Genomic DNA, 18,072 nt, shown 5'->3' with positions numbered 1-18,072 from the left:
ATGAACAAGTTACTTAACTTCGGTAACGATATATCTGTAAGAAACATTAGTTAGTGTTAGATTCCTTACTGAACCCACCCATCCTCCCCGTTCTGCGAACTGATACCTAGGGTTAAGGACATCCCTTCCAGGGCCCTAGTTTCAAGTGGCACCAGTGTTGGTTCTCACATGGCTCTGCGTTTTCTGGCGCGGAAAAGCTGTGTACAAAGAACTGACGTCAACGCGCGGAGGCGGCGTCTATATACTCCAGCGACGTCATCACGGCGCACGACGCCGACGACGGACGCGGAGCCGCAGGGAACGCCTGCAGACGACGCCTACCGACGCGCAGGGGTACTGCTACGCAAAAGTTTCCGGATCCAGACTGACGCCTGGGGATATTCTAAGGTAAGGAATATAACACTAACTAATGTTTCTTACAGATATATCCTTACCGAAGGTAAGTAACTTGTTCTTCTTTGTTTTTCCCATAGGCTGGGGAAAACCACTGTCTCTCAACTGATCAGCATGCTTCAAACAACCCTTGATTAGCTTACTTTCTTCTACCCTAATCGTTTTCTGTTATTTATTTATTCCCCCAGTGTGCTGGTGTGTACCAGTCCTCTCCTTCTCCTTTACTGCCTTCTGTGGCACCCACAACTCTACAGACACTTGGCAGCCTCTGTTCACTTAGACCCCCATTCTAATTTCTGAACAAGTTTTGCTTGGTAACAGGAGTATCTGCTTCAATGCCAATGACAAGGAGAGGGATGTACCATCCTTCTGATGTTGCCCACCTTGACATTTGACCAGCTCAAACCAAGGGATATTTCTTGGTCTGTAACTTAGATTCCTGCTATTATTCCCCATTTGAAAGCAAACGCTCAACGTCCCACTAAGAATACCCCAGCATTTGCATTCCAGCCGCAGGAAAATCAACGTGATCACCATCCTGCTCCCTGCTGCTGTCTGCAGACTCACCATCTATGCTGCTATTTAATATCTTATGTCATGCATCAGCCTTGCTTCTTATAGATTCAGATTGTTAAAAAAGAATGTGTATGAACATGGCCTACTTTTCTACAAAATAGGAACAAACTAAACAGTGTGAAATGCAGCTGGCATCTTTTTTTTCTTTCCAGAATTATGATTTGGAAATATCGAACCATATTTTGAAGCCTGTATATAGTTCATTTAGTTTGAAGACACTGAAAATAAAGTATCTGAAAGAGACACGTTAGTGATAGATTCCTTACCTTAGAAATATCCCCAGGCGTCCGACTGGATCCGGAAACTTTTGCGTAGCAATACCCCTGCGCGTCGTTAGGCATCGTCCGCGGCTCAACGTCTGTCGTCGGCGTCGTTAGAGCCGGAATGACGTCACCAGAGTACTTAGACGCCTCCCTCGCGCGCTGACGTCAGTTCTTCTTTTTTCTGCGCCAGCTAGCGCAGATCCAGAGAAGCTCTACCACGTAATCACTTTTTGATTAAACTTTTTTGATCTTTCGATCTGGTTTGTTCTCGAGTCGTTCGACTCCTACGGTGCCGGTAGGGATGCCCGGGTTCAAACCCTGCTCCAAGTGTAGCTGAATGATGTCGGTTACCGGCCCCCATCGCCGTTGCCTTCAGTGTCTAGGCCTCGACCACGACGACCGAACCTGCTCCGACTGCTGGGCCCTGACGTCTAAGGCTAGGCGGGAGCGGTCCCGCAAGCGACTTGAGATCCGGCAGTCGGCCCCGCGCCGTTGAAGGTCCCGGTCCCACAGGAGGTTGAGGGACCGGTCCCGGGGTCAGAGCCCTCGTAGCTCGGAGAGTCGGCATCGGTCTTCAGGATCAAGATCCTCAGGTAAGAGGCATGAGAGGTTGGAAAGGAGTCATCGCTCTTCCTACCCACCCAGGCGCTCTCACGACGCGGCCGGGGGTTCGGCTGACACCACCCACGCGGCTCGGACGGAGTCGCGGGCGCCGCAACCTGCCTCACACCTTCCGGTCCCTGGGCACGATGTGACGCCTGAGGAGGTCGAGCGGTACCTCATGGCCATGAGGTCCCTCCCTTCTCCGCCGGGCTCTGTGGCGCCTTCGGGCCCAGCTGTCCCGGCTGGGGGGCCTAGCTGGTCGGGTGCTTCAGCTCCGACGCCGCGGGCGACTTTGGTCCCCGCACCGGTGGCCCCCCCTGGATTCGCTTCCGGATCCGGGTCGTCGCTGGTCGACCTCACGACCTCACCGATGCCAGGCCCTAGAGTGTCACCCCCGGCGCCGCCTACGGGCAACGCCGTCCATGATCATGCCCTCGATTCGGTTCCGGCGGCGCTGCTGGGCGCCGCTCTCGACGTCGTATGGAGACTTTTATTTCCACGAACCGGCCCCATCCTTTGAACCTGAATTTCAGGTGATGGGTGACGAGGGAGATTGGGAGGGGTCTGTGGACCCTCTGGCACAGGAGTGCCAGTCTCGCAAGACTGGACATGTGAGCTTGGGGATGCCAGTGGACTGGACACTTCGCCAGACACTGGTTTTGTCTCCCCTCCAACCGTGGCTACGGAGGAGGGGGCTGCCTATAGTGTAGTGTTGACGCGGGCTGCCAAGGCCTTGGGCCTGGAGCTCCCCGTCGGGGCCGTGAGGACTAACCTCCTCACTGAGGTCCTTAAACAGCAGGCAAGCTCGGCTGATCCTCTACTGCCGTTTAATGAGGCCTTGTGTGACGTTCTTTTGGGCACTTGGTCCAAGCCCGTTACAGGTCAGCCTGTAGATAGGAACGTGGCCATACGCTACCGCCCGGCTCCGGGCGACTCTTGCTTCTTGACCATCCACCCCACCCCCGAGAGCCTGGTTATCCAGGCCTCTACTTCCCAGACCGCATTCCCGACGGCTCCGCCCGATCGGGAATCCAAGAGGTATGAACAATTCGATAAGAAGGTGTTCTCTTCCCTGAGTTTGGGACTGCGGTCAGTCAATACCGCATGCCTCTTGGGCCGATACACCCACACTCTGTGGGACACGGTCGCGGACGTGCTGCCACAATGTCCGGAGGAGGCCCGGACTAAACTCGCCCAAGCCCTTGCTTGCGGCACGCTACTCCATCCGGTTTGGGCTGGATACCACGGACTCACTGGGCAGAGCGATGGCAATGACGGTGGCAGTTCGACGCCACGCCTGGTTGAGGTACGCCAACTTTTCGGCCGATGTCCAGGCCACTCTCCTGGACATGCCGTTTGATGGCCGTCGCCTCTTTGGCGACAAGGCAGACCATGCGCTTGAGCGTTTTAAGGACTCCAGGGCTACGGCCAAGTCTTTGGGCCTCTCGGCCCCACGCCAGCAAACGGGTGCCTTTCGCTCCTTTCATGGCCAAGGAAGGGGCGCTCCCACACGTGCTGCCAGCCACTCACCGCAGACTAATACACAGCGCGGTGGCGGCCGTGCAAAACCGCTGTGTCGGCGGTCGGGGACAACGGCGAGGCCAGTCCACACCTTCCCCTGCAGCATCCGCCTCAAAACCCTCCTAGTCCCTGCTTTCAGGCCCATGTGACGCCAGTGGGGGGCAGGGTTCGCCATCACCACTTTCACTTGCGCACTGTAACGTCGGACACGTGGGTGCTGCAAATCGTCCGAAGGGGCTACTCCCTCCCATTCGAGGCGACCCCATCTGCCATGCCACCGCAATACCACAGCATGTCGGGGGATCACTTGCAACTTCTGCAAGAGGAAGTTACGGCCCTCTTGGCCAAGGGGGCCATTGAGCGCGTTCCTGGGTCAGAAGTAGGGTGTGATTGTTACTCCCACTACTTTCTGGTACCCAAGAAGGGCAAAGGGGACCTGCGCCCTATCTTGGACCTACAGAACGTCAACTGCTTCCTCCGGAAGGAGAAGTTCAAAATGCTGACATTGGCTCAGGTCCTAGCTGCCCTGGACCCAGGAGACTGCATGGTAGTGTTGGACGCTTATTTCCACATCCCCGTCCTGCTGGCCCACCGGCGCTACCTGCGGTTCATGGTAGGCCACGAGCACTTTCAGTTTACCATGCTCCCCTTCGGCCTTATCAGCGCCCCACGGGTGTTCACGAAAGTGATGGCGGTGGTCGCAGCTCATCTGCGCAGGTTAGGGGTTTCAGTCTTCTCCTAACTCGACGACTGGTTGTTGAAGGTGGGCTCGCCCCAGACAGTCGTCAGCCACCTCCAGACTAAGGCTGACCTCCTGCACCAGCTGGGGTTTTCCATCAATGTGCCGAAGTCACACCTGAGCCCCTCAAAGAAGCTCCTCTTCATCGGACCGTTCCTCGACAGTTTCGGGTTTATCCTCCCAAACAGCGGGTCTGGGATATTCAGGCTCTGATTCCAATCTTTCAGCCTTTATCCCGGGTCTGGGTCAGGTTGACGATGCAGCTTCTGGGGCTGATGGCCTCCTGCATCCTTCTGGTGCATCACGCCACGTGGCGGATGTGGGCTCTGCAGTGGGACCTGAAGTTTCAGTGGGCCCAGCATCAGGGCAACCTGTCCGACCATGTCGTGGTCTCGGAGGGCACAGCGAGACAGCTGCAGTGGTGGCTCACGGACTGCGATTGAGTAAGCGGCAGGTCCCTCTCTCTTTCCCAACCGGAGCACGTAGTTGTGACAGACACGTCCCTCCAGGGCTGGGGAGGCCACATGGGAGAGGCGGAGATCAGAGGCCTCTGGTCTCCGGCGGAGTCCCGGCTCCATATCAACCTTCTGGAGCTGCGGGCGATTCGTCTAGCACTGAAGGCATTCCTCCCCTCTATCTGGGGGAGTGTAGTGCAGGTGTTCACGGACAACACCTCCGCAATGTGGTACTGCAACAAACAGGGTGGGGTGGGGTCGTGGACCCTATGCCAGGAGGCTCTGCGCCTCTGGCAGTGGCTGGAACATCAGGGTGTGACCCTGGCGGTTCAACACCTGGCAGGTTCTCTGAACGCCAGGGCGGATGAGCTCAGCCGAAGGTGCATGATGGATCACAAATGGCGTCTGAACTCGGACGTGGCGCAAGGCCTCTTTCTGAAGTGGGGAGAGCCTTGGTTAGATCTATTCACCACCAAAGAGAACGCGCAATGTCAGTTCTGCGCGTTGGAATTTCCAAGGCGGCACTCGCTCGAGGACGCTTTTCGTCGCGAGTGGAGTTGCGGTTTGTTGTACGCCTTTCCGCCTATACCACTTCTGCCCAGAGTGCTGAAGAAAATCAAGCGCGACCGGGCCCCCGTCATCCTTGTTGCTCCGGACTGGGCGCGAAGTTACTGGTATCCTGAGCTACTCAGTATGTCAGTCGATCCTCCGATTCGTCTGCCTCTTCAGGAGGACCTTCTGTCGCAGCAGCAGGGGACGGTCCTCCACCCGAACCTGTCCAGTCTCCACCTCCATGCTTGGAGATTGAGCGGCGACAGTTGAGGCCATTTGACTTGCCTCCTGAAGTCTGTAATGTCATTCTGGCAGCTAGGCGTCCCTCCACATAGTCGGTGTACGCCTGCAGGTGGAAAAGATTTGTGGCATGGTGCACAGCAAAGGCTGTGGATCCTCTCAATGCCCCTCTCTCTGAGGTTATCCTCTTCCTTTTGTCTCTTGCCTAGCAGGGCTCTGCTCTGGGCACTATCAAGGGCTACCTTTCTGCCCTTTCAGCCTTCTTAAGGCTACCTGATCAGCCTTCTTTGTTCAAGTCCCCCATTGTAAACAGAGTCTTAAAGGGCATCTGTCATATTTTCCCTCCTGTTCCTTGCGTGATGCCCCAGTGGGACTTGAACCTGGTTCAAACTTACTGGATGTGCGTTCTTTTTGAGCCGCTTCATAACTGTACTCTCCGTCTTCTTACTCTTAAGACTGCTTTCCTGGTTGCCATCACCTCTGCCAGGAGAGTGAGTGAGCTCCAGGCTCTTTCCTCAAAACCTCCTTTCCTTTCTGTCCGGATTGTGTTGCGGGCAAAACCCTCTTTCCTGCCCAAGGTAGTCACAGCCTTCCACATTGGGCAGTCCATCACCTTGCCCGCCTTCTTTCCGCCTCCGCATCCCTCGAAAGAGGAAGAGAGGCTCCACCGTCTGGCGCCATAACGGGCGCTCTCTTACTATCTTGATCGGACACGCCAGTTTCGGGTGGATGACCAACTCTTTGTTGGTTACGTGGGCGCTAAGAAAGGACGGGCGGTGCACAAGCGGACCATCTCTCGGTGGATCGTGTTGTGCATCCAAGCGTGTTACTCTTTAGCTAAGAAGAAACCTCCTGTTGGGCTGAGGGCCCACTCCACTCGGGCCACGGCAACCACTACTGCCTTACAGGACATTTGTCAGGCAGCTACGTGGGCCTTGCTGCACACGTTCGCACCACACTACTGCCTGGACTGCTAAGTCCGGAGGGATGGCTTCTTTGGCCGTTCCGTCCTCCAGGACTTTCTGGTGTGATTATTGGTTTGCATTAGAGACATTAGTAGATTACTTACCGACCCACCCATCCTCCCCGTTCTGCGAACCGATATCTAGGGTTAAGGTCACCCCCTTTCAGGGCCCTAGTTTCATGGCACCAGTATTGGTTCTATCATGGCTCTGCGTATCTGGCGCGGAAAAGCTGTGTATGAGAAGTGACGTCAGTGCGCGAGGGCGGCGTCTAAGTACTCCGGCGACGTCATTACGGCGCTAACGGCGCCGACGACCAACACGACCAGCCGCGGATGACGCCTACCGACGCGCAGGGGTATTGCTACGCAAAAGTTTCCGCATCTAGTCTGCCGGCTGGGGATATTTCTAAGGTAAGGAATCTATCACTAACTAATGTCTCTTACAGATATATTGTTACACAAATAGTAACTTATGCTTTCATTTTGAGCCTTGACCATAACTGCAATGGCTTGGAATGGAATTACAAGACTCAAGCTACACAATTCAAGCATAGGCAAGACATGGTTATGGCCTGCACAGCACCAACAGAAAACATTGGCAAAGCAAAATAGGTAAAAATGGCAAAGCCTATTCGCATTATAACCCGGTATTTGTAAAGCGCAAACTAATCACACATAAGGATCTCGAGGTGCTGGGGGCCGTCGGGGAGCTATTGCCCAGAGTCACATGATGCCGAGCTTATCTGCCTTCTGTGCTGGGGATCGAACCGTTAGCCCCATGCTCCCGAGTCTGCATCACAACTCTGCCAATGCTTGCTAAGTGCTTTCATATGCTCTACATAAATCTGGTGTAGCTGCTCAGATCAAAGCATAGAGTTTATCTTTAGTTGACCAAACCTTCAGAAGTTATTAGGCTAATTGCATTTACTGGGGGTTGTGAGGATGTCAACCAATTCTTCGAGATGACTGTGCAGTTATACTCTAGAATGAATTCTTTAACCTTTTCGGTAATACGATCTACTTATGTCCTATCAAAATTATTCAGAGCTACTTACAAATATAATCTGTAAGAGACAATTAGGTATAGATTCCTTACCTTAGAATTACCTCCAGGTGTCTAGACACCACCCTCGCTCGCTGACGTCAGTTCTTTCTTTTTCCGCGCCAGCGCAGGATCGGAGAGAGCAGTACCTCCAGTCACTTTTTGACTGACTTTTTCCCGACTTTTATCGACATCGTATGTTGAGTCCATCAACTCTTGGTGCACGAGGGATGCCTGTTTTCAAGGCTTATGGTTCCTGCCGAAAGCTGATGACGGTGATGGAACCGCACCGCATGTGTCTGAAATGTGACCCGGACCCCAAGTTGTGTTCTGACTGCCTGACCATGAATCTGAAGTCTTTGCGGGAGCAGTCCTGAAAGCTTCTCAAGACCCGGCGGTCTGCTCTGTGCCGTTCGAGGTCCCGATCGCGCCGGAGGTCGAGGGACTGGGTGCCCCACAAGCGCCACCGCTGCCGTTGGGCAGCCCGACTCCGCTGGCACGCCTTCGAGCCCCACGGGCTCTGCTGGGGACCCTTTGATGCCGGCGGCCTCGCACCACAGGATCCCCTTGGATCCAGGCCTGGATCTGATCGGCGCCGGTCGACCTCATAAATCCTCTCCTTGCGCAGAATTCACGAGCACCCCGTTTGCTGCCGACTCCGGTTGCGTCCCCAGCCAGCGTCTACCCCAGCCTTCACCCTGACGTGGACACGGAGCCGGACCGGCATTGACGGGTACTTTTGTTCCCCTGTTCAACCCTGGTGTGATTAGGCCAGATTGTCAACCAGAGGAGGGTAAAGAGGACTAGGAGGCTTCTGGTGACCCTTTAACTGACCAGTTGGAGTACGACCAAGACAGGAGAGAGGAGTTGGGGGAAGCCAGTGGTCTGGATACCTCCCCAGACCTAGGCATGTTGTCTCCTCCTACTGTGGCTATGGAGGAGGAGCTTCTTACGCAGTTAGTTGTGTAGGGCGGCAGAGGCTCTCAACCTCGAGCTACCTAGGGTGGCAGTCGGGAATAACCTCCTGACAGAGGTGCTTCAACCTGCAGCGAGCTCTTCAGAGCCCCTGCTGCTGTTCAATGAAGCCCTAATGGACATCCTTCTGGGCACCTGGTCCCGTCCCAGCACAGGGACTCCCGTGGAAAGGATGATTGCCCGATACCACCGCCCGGCTCGGGCGACCCCACTATTCTTTCCCAACACCCCACCCCTGAGAGCTTGGTAGTCCAAGCCTCCATGTCCAAAGGCGCATTCCCTACTGCACCACCTGATAGGGAATCCAAAAAGCTGGACCATCTTGGGAAGAAGTCCGTAAACAGTGCATGTCTGTAGAGCTGTTACACCCACTCTCTGTGGCATGCGTTAGTGCAGATGCTGCCCCAATGCCCGGAGGAGGCCCGGGCTGTGCTCTCCTATGCAGTCGCCGAGGGGAGGGATGCAACTAAGTTTACTATACGGTGTGGACTGGACACCGCCGATTCGCTGGGCAGCACGATTTCAACATCTGTAGCCCTTCAACGATATACCTGGCTGAGGTTGACTGTTTTTTTTTGGGGTTGTCCAAGCTTCCCTGATGTACATGCCCTTGATGGCTATCGCCTCTTCGACGACAAAGCAGATAATGTGCTAGAGCGCTTTAAGGACTCTCAGGCTAAGGCCAAGTCCTCGGGACTCTCCACCACCGGTCCTGCGCAGTCTGCTTTTCACCCCTTTCATGGCTATGGAAGGGGTGCCTGCTTTTCACTCCTTTCATTGCTATGGAAGGGGTGCCACACCACACCCCGCCCAGAGCTACAGGCCGGCACATACTGTCTAGCCCCTGCACCGTTGGGGACGTGGAACCCACCGTCGTGGGTCTGGGGGCTAGCGAGCGGGCCAGTCCACCACCACCCCCTCTGCAGCAGCCTCCAAACCCTCCTAGTCTCACCTTTAAGGGCCACCATTCGCCAGTGGGCGGCTGGATTTGCGATCACCTCCCTCACTGGCGCACTATCACGTCAGAGAGGTGGGTTTTGCAAATAGTCTGAAGGGGCCACTCCCTCCCCTTCGAGGCTACCCCCCCAGCCATGCCACCTTAGTACCATTGCATGTCTTAGGATCATCTGGCCCTTCTCCAACAGGAAGTTATGGCTCTCTTGGCCAAGGGAGCCATCAAGCGTGTTCCTGCCCCAGAAGTATGTCGTGGTTGCTACTCCCACTACTTTTTGGTGCTTCCCCCTATCTCTTCGACTAGCTGTTGAAGGCAGGCTCTTCCCAGGCAGTTGTCTCCCACCTCCAGACTACGGTGGACCTCCTGCACTCACTGGGGTTCACTAGAAGCGTGCCGAAGTCACAAATGATTCCCTCTCCGAAGCTCCTTTTCATCGGAGTGGTTCTGGACACGATGCAGTTTCGGGCTTATCCTCCTGAGCAGCGAGTCCGGGATATTCGAGCTATGAAACCGATTTTTTAGCCTCGATCTCTTGTTTCGGTCAGAATGACCCTGAGGCTGCAGGGCCTTATGGCCTCCTGCATCCTGCTAGTAGATCATGCCAGGTGACATATGCGGGCTCTGCACTGGGATCTACAGTTCCTATGGGCACAGCACCAGGGTAATTTGTCTGATTGCGTTCATATCTTGGAGGGCATGTGGTACTGCAACAAACAGGACTGGGTGGGGTCGTGGACCCTACGTCAAGAGGCTCTCCATCTCTGGACATGGCTGGAACATCAGGGCATATCCCTGGTGGGTCAACACCTGGCAGGTTCACTGAAGGCCAGTTTGGACGAACTCAGCCGCAGGTGCATGATTGATCACAAATGGCATCTTCACTCTGAGGTGGTGCAAGGTCTCTTTCAGTAGTGGGGAGAACCTTGGTTAGATCTGTTCGCCACCGAAGAGAATGCCCAATGTCAGCAATTCTGCGTATTGGAATTTCCAAGGCGGCACTCGCTAGGCAATGCTTTTCGTTGCGATTGGAGCTGCAGGCTTCTATATGCCTTTCCGCCTATACCACTTCTGCCCAGAGTGCTGAAGAAGATCAAGCGCGACCGGGCCCAATTCATACTTGTGGCTGGGCACGAAGAGTCTGGTATCCTGAGCTGCTACACATGGCCATCGATCCTCCGATCAGACTGCCTCTTCGGGAGGATCTTCTGTCGCAGCAGCGGGGGACGGTCTTCCACCTGAACCTGTCCTGCCTCCACCTCCTTGCGTGGAGATTGAGCGGCGGCAGTTGGCGGCTTTTTACCTGCCTCCCGAAGTCTGTGATGTTATCTTGCCAGCCGGGCGTCCCTCCACTAAGACGGTATACGCCTGTAGGTGGAACAAATTTGTGGCATGGTGTGCAGCAAAGGCTGTGGATCCCCTTTCTGCCCCTCTTTCTGAGGTTCTCTTTTTCCTTCTTTCTTAGGCCCAGAAGGAATCTACTCTGGGCACTATTAAGGGCTACCTCCCGGCCATTTCAGCCTTTCTTAGGCTTCCTGATCAGCCTTCTCTTTTCATGTCACCTGTTGTGAATTGCTTTCTTAAGGGAATTACACATCTTTTTCCTCCTTTTCCCTTCGTAATGCCTCAGTAGGACTTCGTTCTTACTTACCTTATGTGCGCTTCTTTTGAGCCGCTTCATAACTGTCCTCTCAGACTTATTACTGTTGGAAAACGAGGCAGTATCTGTGAGGCCTGCACAAATAACATGACTACATTTGTCCTTCACTAGGAACTAAACACCCAATTGTAGCACCTGACTCTCAGAGGGTAGCGTTGCAGAGCAGTCTGAGGCTTACTCAAGGGAGGTGGTGTGAGTTAGGTATCGTCATTACAGGTGCTCAGCAATAACACTCAACAATTGATTGTCCAGCCTGTACTTTGCTTTATAAAAGTAAGAGCACATTTATTAAACACACACACACTACTCAATACTATGCACTAATTCACAAATATACATAATCTGTTGGAATTACTTTGTGACTTTGCATATCATCTTCTCCCCTCCTGCTGGGTGGAAGGGTGGGTGGAGTCTAGTACCACCACTCCCATGTATGCACATCATCTTGCCCCCAAGTGCAGTTAGTTGTACATAACCTGGAGCGAGGGCCCTTCATACTTGCATCATCCCAGTGGCGACCCACCCCATTACCTCAACAAGCATTTAAAATAGGTACACTTGCCCTGGTGACCCACAACCCTGACTGAGCATTTCCTACTGACCATGAAGTATACACCTCGACATATTAAGGGCTAACAGTCTGGGTTTTTCACCTAAGCGCAACAGCAGCAAGAACACATGCTTAAGCATCACTTTAGAATGACAGTACACTCACATTTGTTGAACATTAGAATGCGTTGCAATTACAGCCCCTTAAAGGCATCACAGATAAAATCACAGGATTAAGCATATACAGCCAAACACCCTAGCAGGAATGTCTGGCAACATAACCCCACTTTGCTTATGACATCACCTTACGCAAGTGACCTTCAGTCCCTCTAAAGGAAATAATGTTGATACATGCATTTCTGGTGCAATTACACCTCTTCACCTTCAGGGGATACCCTTCTCCAGACATCCCCAGCTCAGTCCTTCATCCCCTTGGTGCCCTTCTCAATCCTCCTCCAGCTATAAAACAAAAGTTCCAGCCCAGGAAGAGTTAAAATGCTGGCTGAGCTCTTGAGGGGCTATTCTTTTCAAGTCCCCATGAGACTTAGGGAGGGACTCCTCTTCGTGGCGCTGGGGGAGACTGCGTTGCTCCTGTAGCTCCCCCAGCACCCCCTGCTCCTGTCACACACGTGGTGGTGTCCCCGTTCTCCTGGGTCCATCGCAACCAAAGGAACCGTGGTTTGCCCTGGCAGGCCGGTCTGGGCCTGCAGGCATTATGGGCACTTTTGCATTTCAGAGCAGCGGCTCTCCCGCTGCTCCGGGGAGAGCCGTGATGTGGGCTTCTGGCTGCGTTTGTGCTGTGTTGGAGGTTTCAGTCCCACCCGGACCGCCAGGTGAGTCTTGCCGCTCCGGGAGCCCACCCAGAGCCGGAAGACTCACCTGGCAGTCCGGGTGGGACTGAAACCTCCAACACCGTCTGCCTCAGCAGACCACACCCCAGAGAGAGCTCCTCTTCCTGTGCGAGTTCTGTTTAAAGATTTGGGGAGGGGGCTGGCAGGAAGTCTTTGTTCGCCCTATCACACAGCAACACATCACTTCTCTGCCCCTGCTCCCTCCTTCCTGCCCAGGCCTCTGGGTTAGTTCAAAATGGCGTCGTCCAGGGTCTCCTGCCACATGGTCTCTGAGAGCCCCTTCTTCCCAGTGCTGCCTTCTTCCGGGTGGAGCTTGGTGCCTGGCATCCAGTGACAGCTGCTGATTGATTAGCCTGGAGCTCCACCCATCTTCTCTCTTTGGAGGAAAGGTCATCAATCCAGGCTGCTGGGGTCAGTCCCCAGCCAGGCCCTGGTAATGAGCTGACTCCGATAAATATAATATTTCTGGATGACCCAAAAGCAGTACAAATATGACTTTGGACTTTGCAGAATACTTCTTCTCACCTAGGTTACAGTGAACTTTGGTGCGTGTCTGGAATTTGTAGGCCCTAGGAAAGTAAAACTAGCCGAGGTGCTTCCTATCCCCATAAGAGAATAATGGAATAAACTCTGTAAAGCACACTGACTTTCCCTGGCATGTTTCTTCCAACTGTATAAAGCCTATTCCATGTCACAACCCAATTCAGCATAAGTCCAGCCACACCATTCACTTTGTAGCTGCTCCTGGACTAGAAATGCCGAGATTCTTCTCTGCCCAGCCCGCACACATATGCACTCGCATTTACACATGTCTGCCTGTAACCAGTAAAATGCACCTGCAGTCTTTCATCATGAGTTCACTGTGGGTGAGTCCCAACTTATGAGGCTACCCCACAGTAAAAGCTCAACTAATAGGTGCTCAAAAAGCGAAAAATCCGGGCGGCCCAGAGTGTCAGAACCACCTTCTAACAATTACATTAAAGACTGCCTTTCTGGTTGTCATCACTTCTGCTCGCAGGGTGAGTTAGCTCCAGGTTCTTTCTTCAAAACCTCCTTTTCTGGCTGTTCATCCAGACAAGTTCGTCTTAAGACCCAGACCTTCCTTTCTTCCCAAGGTGGTTACTTCTTTCCAAATTGGTCAAGCCATCACTTTGCCCATCTTCTTTCCGCCTCTGTATCCTTCTATGGAGGAAGAGAGGCTCCACCGTGTGGATCCAAAACGTGCGCTTTCTTTTTATTTGGATCGCACCAACCAATTCCGGGTGGATGACCAGCTCTTTGTTGGCTACGTGGGTTCCAAAAAAGGTCAGGCCATGCACAAACTGACCATCTCTAAGTGGGTCGTTTTGTGCATCACAGCTTGCTATTACTTGTCAAAGAAGGAACCTCCCGTGGGACATGGTGTTCCTCTTAATGACATCTGTTAGGAAGCTACGTGGGCATCTTTGCACACATTACAAAGCACTACTGCCTGGACAGCCATGTCTGGAGGGACGGCTTATTTGACCGTTCTGTTCTCCAGGATATACTGGTGTGAACTTGGTCCTCAGACCCACTTCCGGGGTTGGTTTTGCTGGGGTATCTATTCTAAGGTAAGGAATCTATAATTAATAGTCTCTTTCAGATGAACAAGTTTCTTACCTTCGGTAACCATATGTCTGTAGGAGACATAGATTAGTTATAGATTCATTACCGCCCCACCCATCCTCCCTGTTCTGCAAACTGACTTCTAGATTTAAGGACTTCCTTTCAGGGTCCTAGTTTTGTGCACCAGTGGTCAGTGTCTTGCATAGCTCTGTGCTTATGGCGTAGAATGTCTTATATAAGAACTGAGGTCCGCGCTCAAGGGCGGCGTCTACGTTGCTGCCGCGACGTCATCCCGGCGACCCAGACGCCATCGACGAACGCGCAGCCGACCGACGCCACCTTTCGAATCTATAACTAATCTATGTCCCTTCCAGATATATCATAACCGAAGGTAAGTAACTTGTTCATTTGTGTTGTACTAGTGACCACTTTAGACTAGATTACATTAGTGACCATCATATGCAAGCTTAATATCAGTGCAATCTGCATGTTTACCAGTTCTGATGTCAAAAAAGCAGTATTCATTTGGAATATTTCTGCGTAGTACCAATGCCCCTGGCACCACAATAATAAGTTTCCCCAGGACAGCACAATTTATCAATCAAATATTTCTTTTAAATATATTTAGAAAATTCAGCCATTTTTCTACAAATATCAGCTTGAGTTCTGCAAATACATATTTTTTGGCTTGAATACACACTTCGTAATTTTAATACAATATATGAATTCAACTAAGCAAAAGCTTAAATTTAGTAGACTAGGCTGCACGTAGGAAAACTACTTGCAATCGCAGGAGAGCTTCCAGTAGCTTACGAGCTATTTGTCAGAGAAACCTACCCTGGAACTAAATCTAAAGGTCATGAGCCTACATCAATGACCATATTTTAGATCAACATTTTTTTGACTGCTAGTTATATTTAAAGTGGAGCGCACTGCAGTTACTTGAAGAAGAGACAAAATAACTTGTTTATAGATATTGATTTGATGGTAAATCAGAAACAAGACTTTGGTATGTCCTTTATTTTCCAGCTTTGAAGACGTTAATGCAATTTAATGCATCTATTGGCCATCTTAATCTCAAAAAGCTTGCCTTACAAGTGAAAGCTGAAGCTATGGTCCGAGATGGTGATCCTGGCTACTTAGAAGAAGCTGTGAAGTCCATAGAAGAGGTAATGCTTTTCTCAAATAATTGTGATTTTAGTACATTTGGGGTACCCATAAATACTGCTGTTTCTTTGGGTTAAATGTAGGTCACACATGAAATGTAAAATTCTGCACAACGGAAATATCATAGGTTCTCCAGAACTAGAATATCAAGGGATCGAGAGCCACATCACATTTGCTATATAGCGTACCATAAACACTTTACTTAATGCCTTACTTAATCATGCATTTCCCCCCTAGCAAAAATACAATGCCCCAGATTTCCAGTCTATATGAACTAACATAACAAATGTAGCTTTTGGATCAGGTCTTTTTTAAGCCTCTGTTTTTTTGTGCAAAACTCTTTACTGCGTTTTCAGTTAACAGATACACAGAATAATGAAAGTAAAGATACTAGTAGATCATGTATAAGTTTTGAAGTGTTCCCTCAGGTGAACAGAGGTGTATAGTTGATAAATCCTTGTTTCTTAGTAGGTTAGGAAAAATACATATCTCTGTATCATTCTCAATCTATATGTGACAAAATCATAATTTTCCAAAGGACGTAATGAAGACGATAGTAGAGTTTGGCAGGGTTCGATATTTGCCAAAAAGTGTCAGATGCCTTGTCCACTCTGTTTAGATTGCCACTGACATTAGTGCACTCTTTGCTAATCCTAATAGTAATTAATCTGGAGGATAGGACAGCTTCCAAACTCTAACTACATTCTCATGGCAGGTAGCACATATGTAAAGGCATATGAGAAGTATATAACATGTAAATTACATTAGAAATTTTCTCATTTTGAAGTAGTGGTTAAATAGCATGTGGTGGTTAAGGCAGAAGGCGCATGCTCAGCCCTGTTAATTGTTTCAGCAACATGATAAAGACCAAAAACCTTTTAAATAACAAAAACTATGATAAGGCAAAATAAAACTACGCTCATGCTTTACAAAGAAGCTCGTTTTTACTTCTATTTCCAACCAACGGCAGTTGGACCATTTTAGGATTGTAATATAGTGGCAGGACATGCTAGTAAACAACTAAACCATAATGGCCTCTGTTTATTGATTCTTTAGGTTACTCGTTTGTGTATCTCTCTTCCTGGAAACATGCCCACATACACAACTAGATTTTGCCATGTGACTTTTCCAATCTTATATTGGAGCTTGTATCATCAGTTGATGCACGCATTCATCATTGTCCATAGTTGCAGATGACTACATCAAAACCGTAGGCTCTCAAAAAAAATTTGTATGTTAGCCTTGTCTGTCACGTGCTTCCATATTATACATGCTTATACGTCTGCCTCAAGTTCCTGCACAACCTCTCACTAATACGTCTCTCTTTGCTACATTGCTCTTGACCAGGCTGATTTATGCAGATACCATTGATGAGGCTGATCATTTATTTGCATAAAGCTTAATTTATGTACATCCTTTCGTATCCGTACTGTACCTCCTTCCCTTTTCAAGATCAATTCTGTTTACCGGTCAGCGACCAGCAGTTGAAGCTGAGGACCAAAAGAACAAACAGGAAACAATGTAATCAAGCCAATTGATAGATGAGCCTCACAATTAAGCATTGCGACCAGCACAATTAGCGATCAACATTGTCTCCTTAACCAACTAACCCACTCAAATGACGGTCTTGCCTCAAACCCAACTACAACAACTGAAATATCCGGGAGGCTTGACTCCAAAATGGCCGCCATGCGGGGACAAGCACTCCGGCAAAAAAGTCATCCACAGTCCTAATAGTACTCGGTGCTAACAGCGATCACTAGGCAAGCAAATAAACTCCTAAATCACCAATAAATATCTACAACCAAATGAACGTAAAGTCCTATCTCCTAGAACACAATTTCAACTAGAAGCCTGACCCTAAAATGGTATCCACCCAGGCCTTGGCACACCGGTGACAACGTCCTCCGGCCGAGCATTAAATCTGTAGCCGATCCACCAATTGCAAGAAACGGCTGCATCTAATCCCCCGTATACTCCAAATTGGAAGTGAGTCAATCAAACTATTTCTACCTCTAGCTCCAACACAATTCACCCCAGATGCCTGACCACAAAATGGCGGCTCCTTGAGTCAAGGTACCCTGATGACAAAATTCTTCTCTCCTGAGAGGGGCAACCCAGCCGATCAACCTTACACAGCCATTGACTACCTCACGCTCCATGTCCGGTCAGTGTGACGCAAAGGGAAAAACATGATCTAATTTCTATTTCTATAACAACAGCCATTATAGCATAGTTCCCTAACAAACTGTAGCATTGCGTTCCTGTAAGCAGGTAAACTCTCGGTACATTACACTAAGCTGGTGACCAACAAGGTTACCAATAGAGAGGCCCAACTAACCCCTTGACAACACTGATAAATCGAACACAAGTAACAACCAGGTACGGTCAGAACGCTGTCTAGAAAGAGTCTGCCACCCAATACAACAATGCAACATCCAGAACAGAACAAATAAATCACAGAACAGTCTAACCAACCCATTCGAACCAACACCGCACATTGCTTAAAACCCGATGGCCAGAACTCATTTTCCGTCATCTACCCCCTCAACCTCTCACCTAAAGCGAAAAGAAACTTTAAACACAGGCTAATTAGACAGCAGCATGAAACACTAATTGCAGACATATACCACTGCTGCACATAGGCATGCAGAAAATGGACCTTACTTTCCACACCCAAAATCTGGCAGGATGGAGTTCCACTCTCAGATCCCACCTCCACATCTCTAAAACAATTAGCACACCCACAGCTGCAAACTAACGTTCATAATTCCTAACCTCCACTCACGCAACAGCAACACTGTTGCAACCATTTACAGCAATGGAACAGTCCTAATCTAAGCCAACAACCTGGATGCATTCGACTCTCTCTTCCCCATGCTACGCATCGCCTTCACTCACATATCCCAATCCCACTCGAAAGTAACCCTTACCGCGAGCCAGCCTTCCCTGAAAAACTATCAAAACAACCCCTCGACTCAAA

General features: G+C 50.7%; 1 protein-coding gene across 1 annotated transcript in view; it reads left to right on the top strand.

Moving 5' to 3' along the window:
• SKIC3 (SKI3 subunit of superkiller complex) overlaps window positions 1-18,072 on the top strand; it is a 1,256,060-nt gene that overhangs the window by 262,069 nt on the left and 975,919 nt on the right. The window contains exon 11 of the mRNA XM_086960925.1: window positions 14,952-15,091. Within this exon, the coding sequence (XP_086817051.1) occupies window positions 14,952-15,091 (140 nt within the window). The remainder of the gene's footprint in view (window positions 1-14,951; window positions 15,092-18,072) is intronic.

This window comes from Lissotriton vulgaris, chromosome 3_1 (assembly GCF_964263255.1).
Source record: "Lissotriton vulgaris chromosome 3_1, aLisVul1.2, whole genome shotgun sequence".
Taxonomy (NCBI): domain Eukaryota; kingdom Metazoa; phylum Chordata; class Amphibia; order Caudata; family Salamandridae; genus Lissotriton; species Lissotriton vulgaris.
This window is presented reverse-complemented; position numbering and strand designations above follow the sequence as displayed.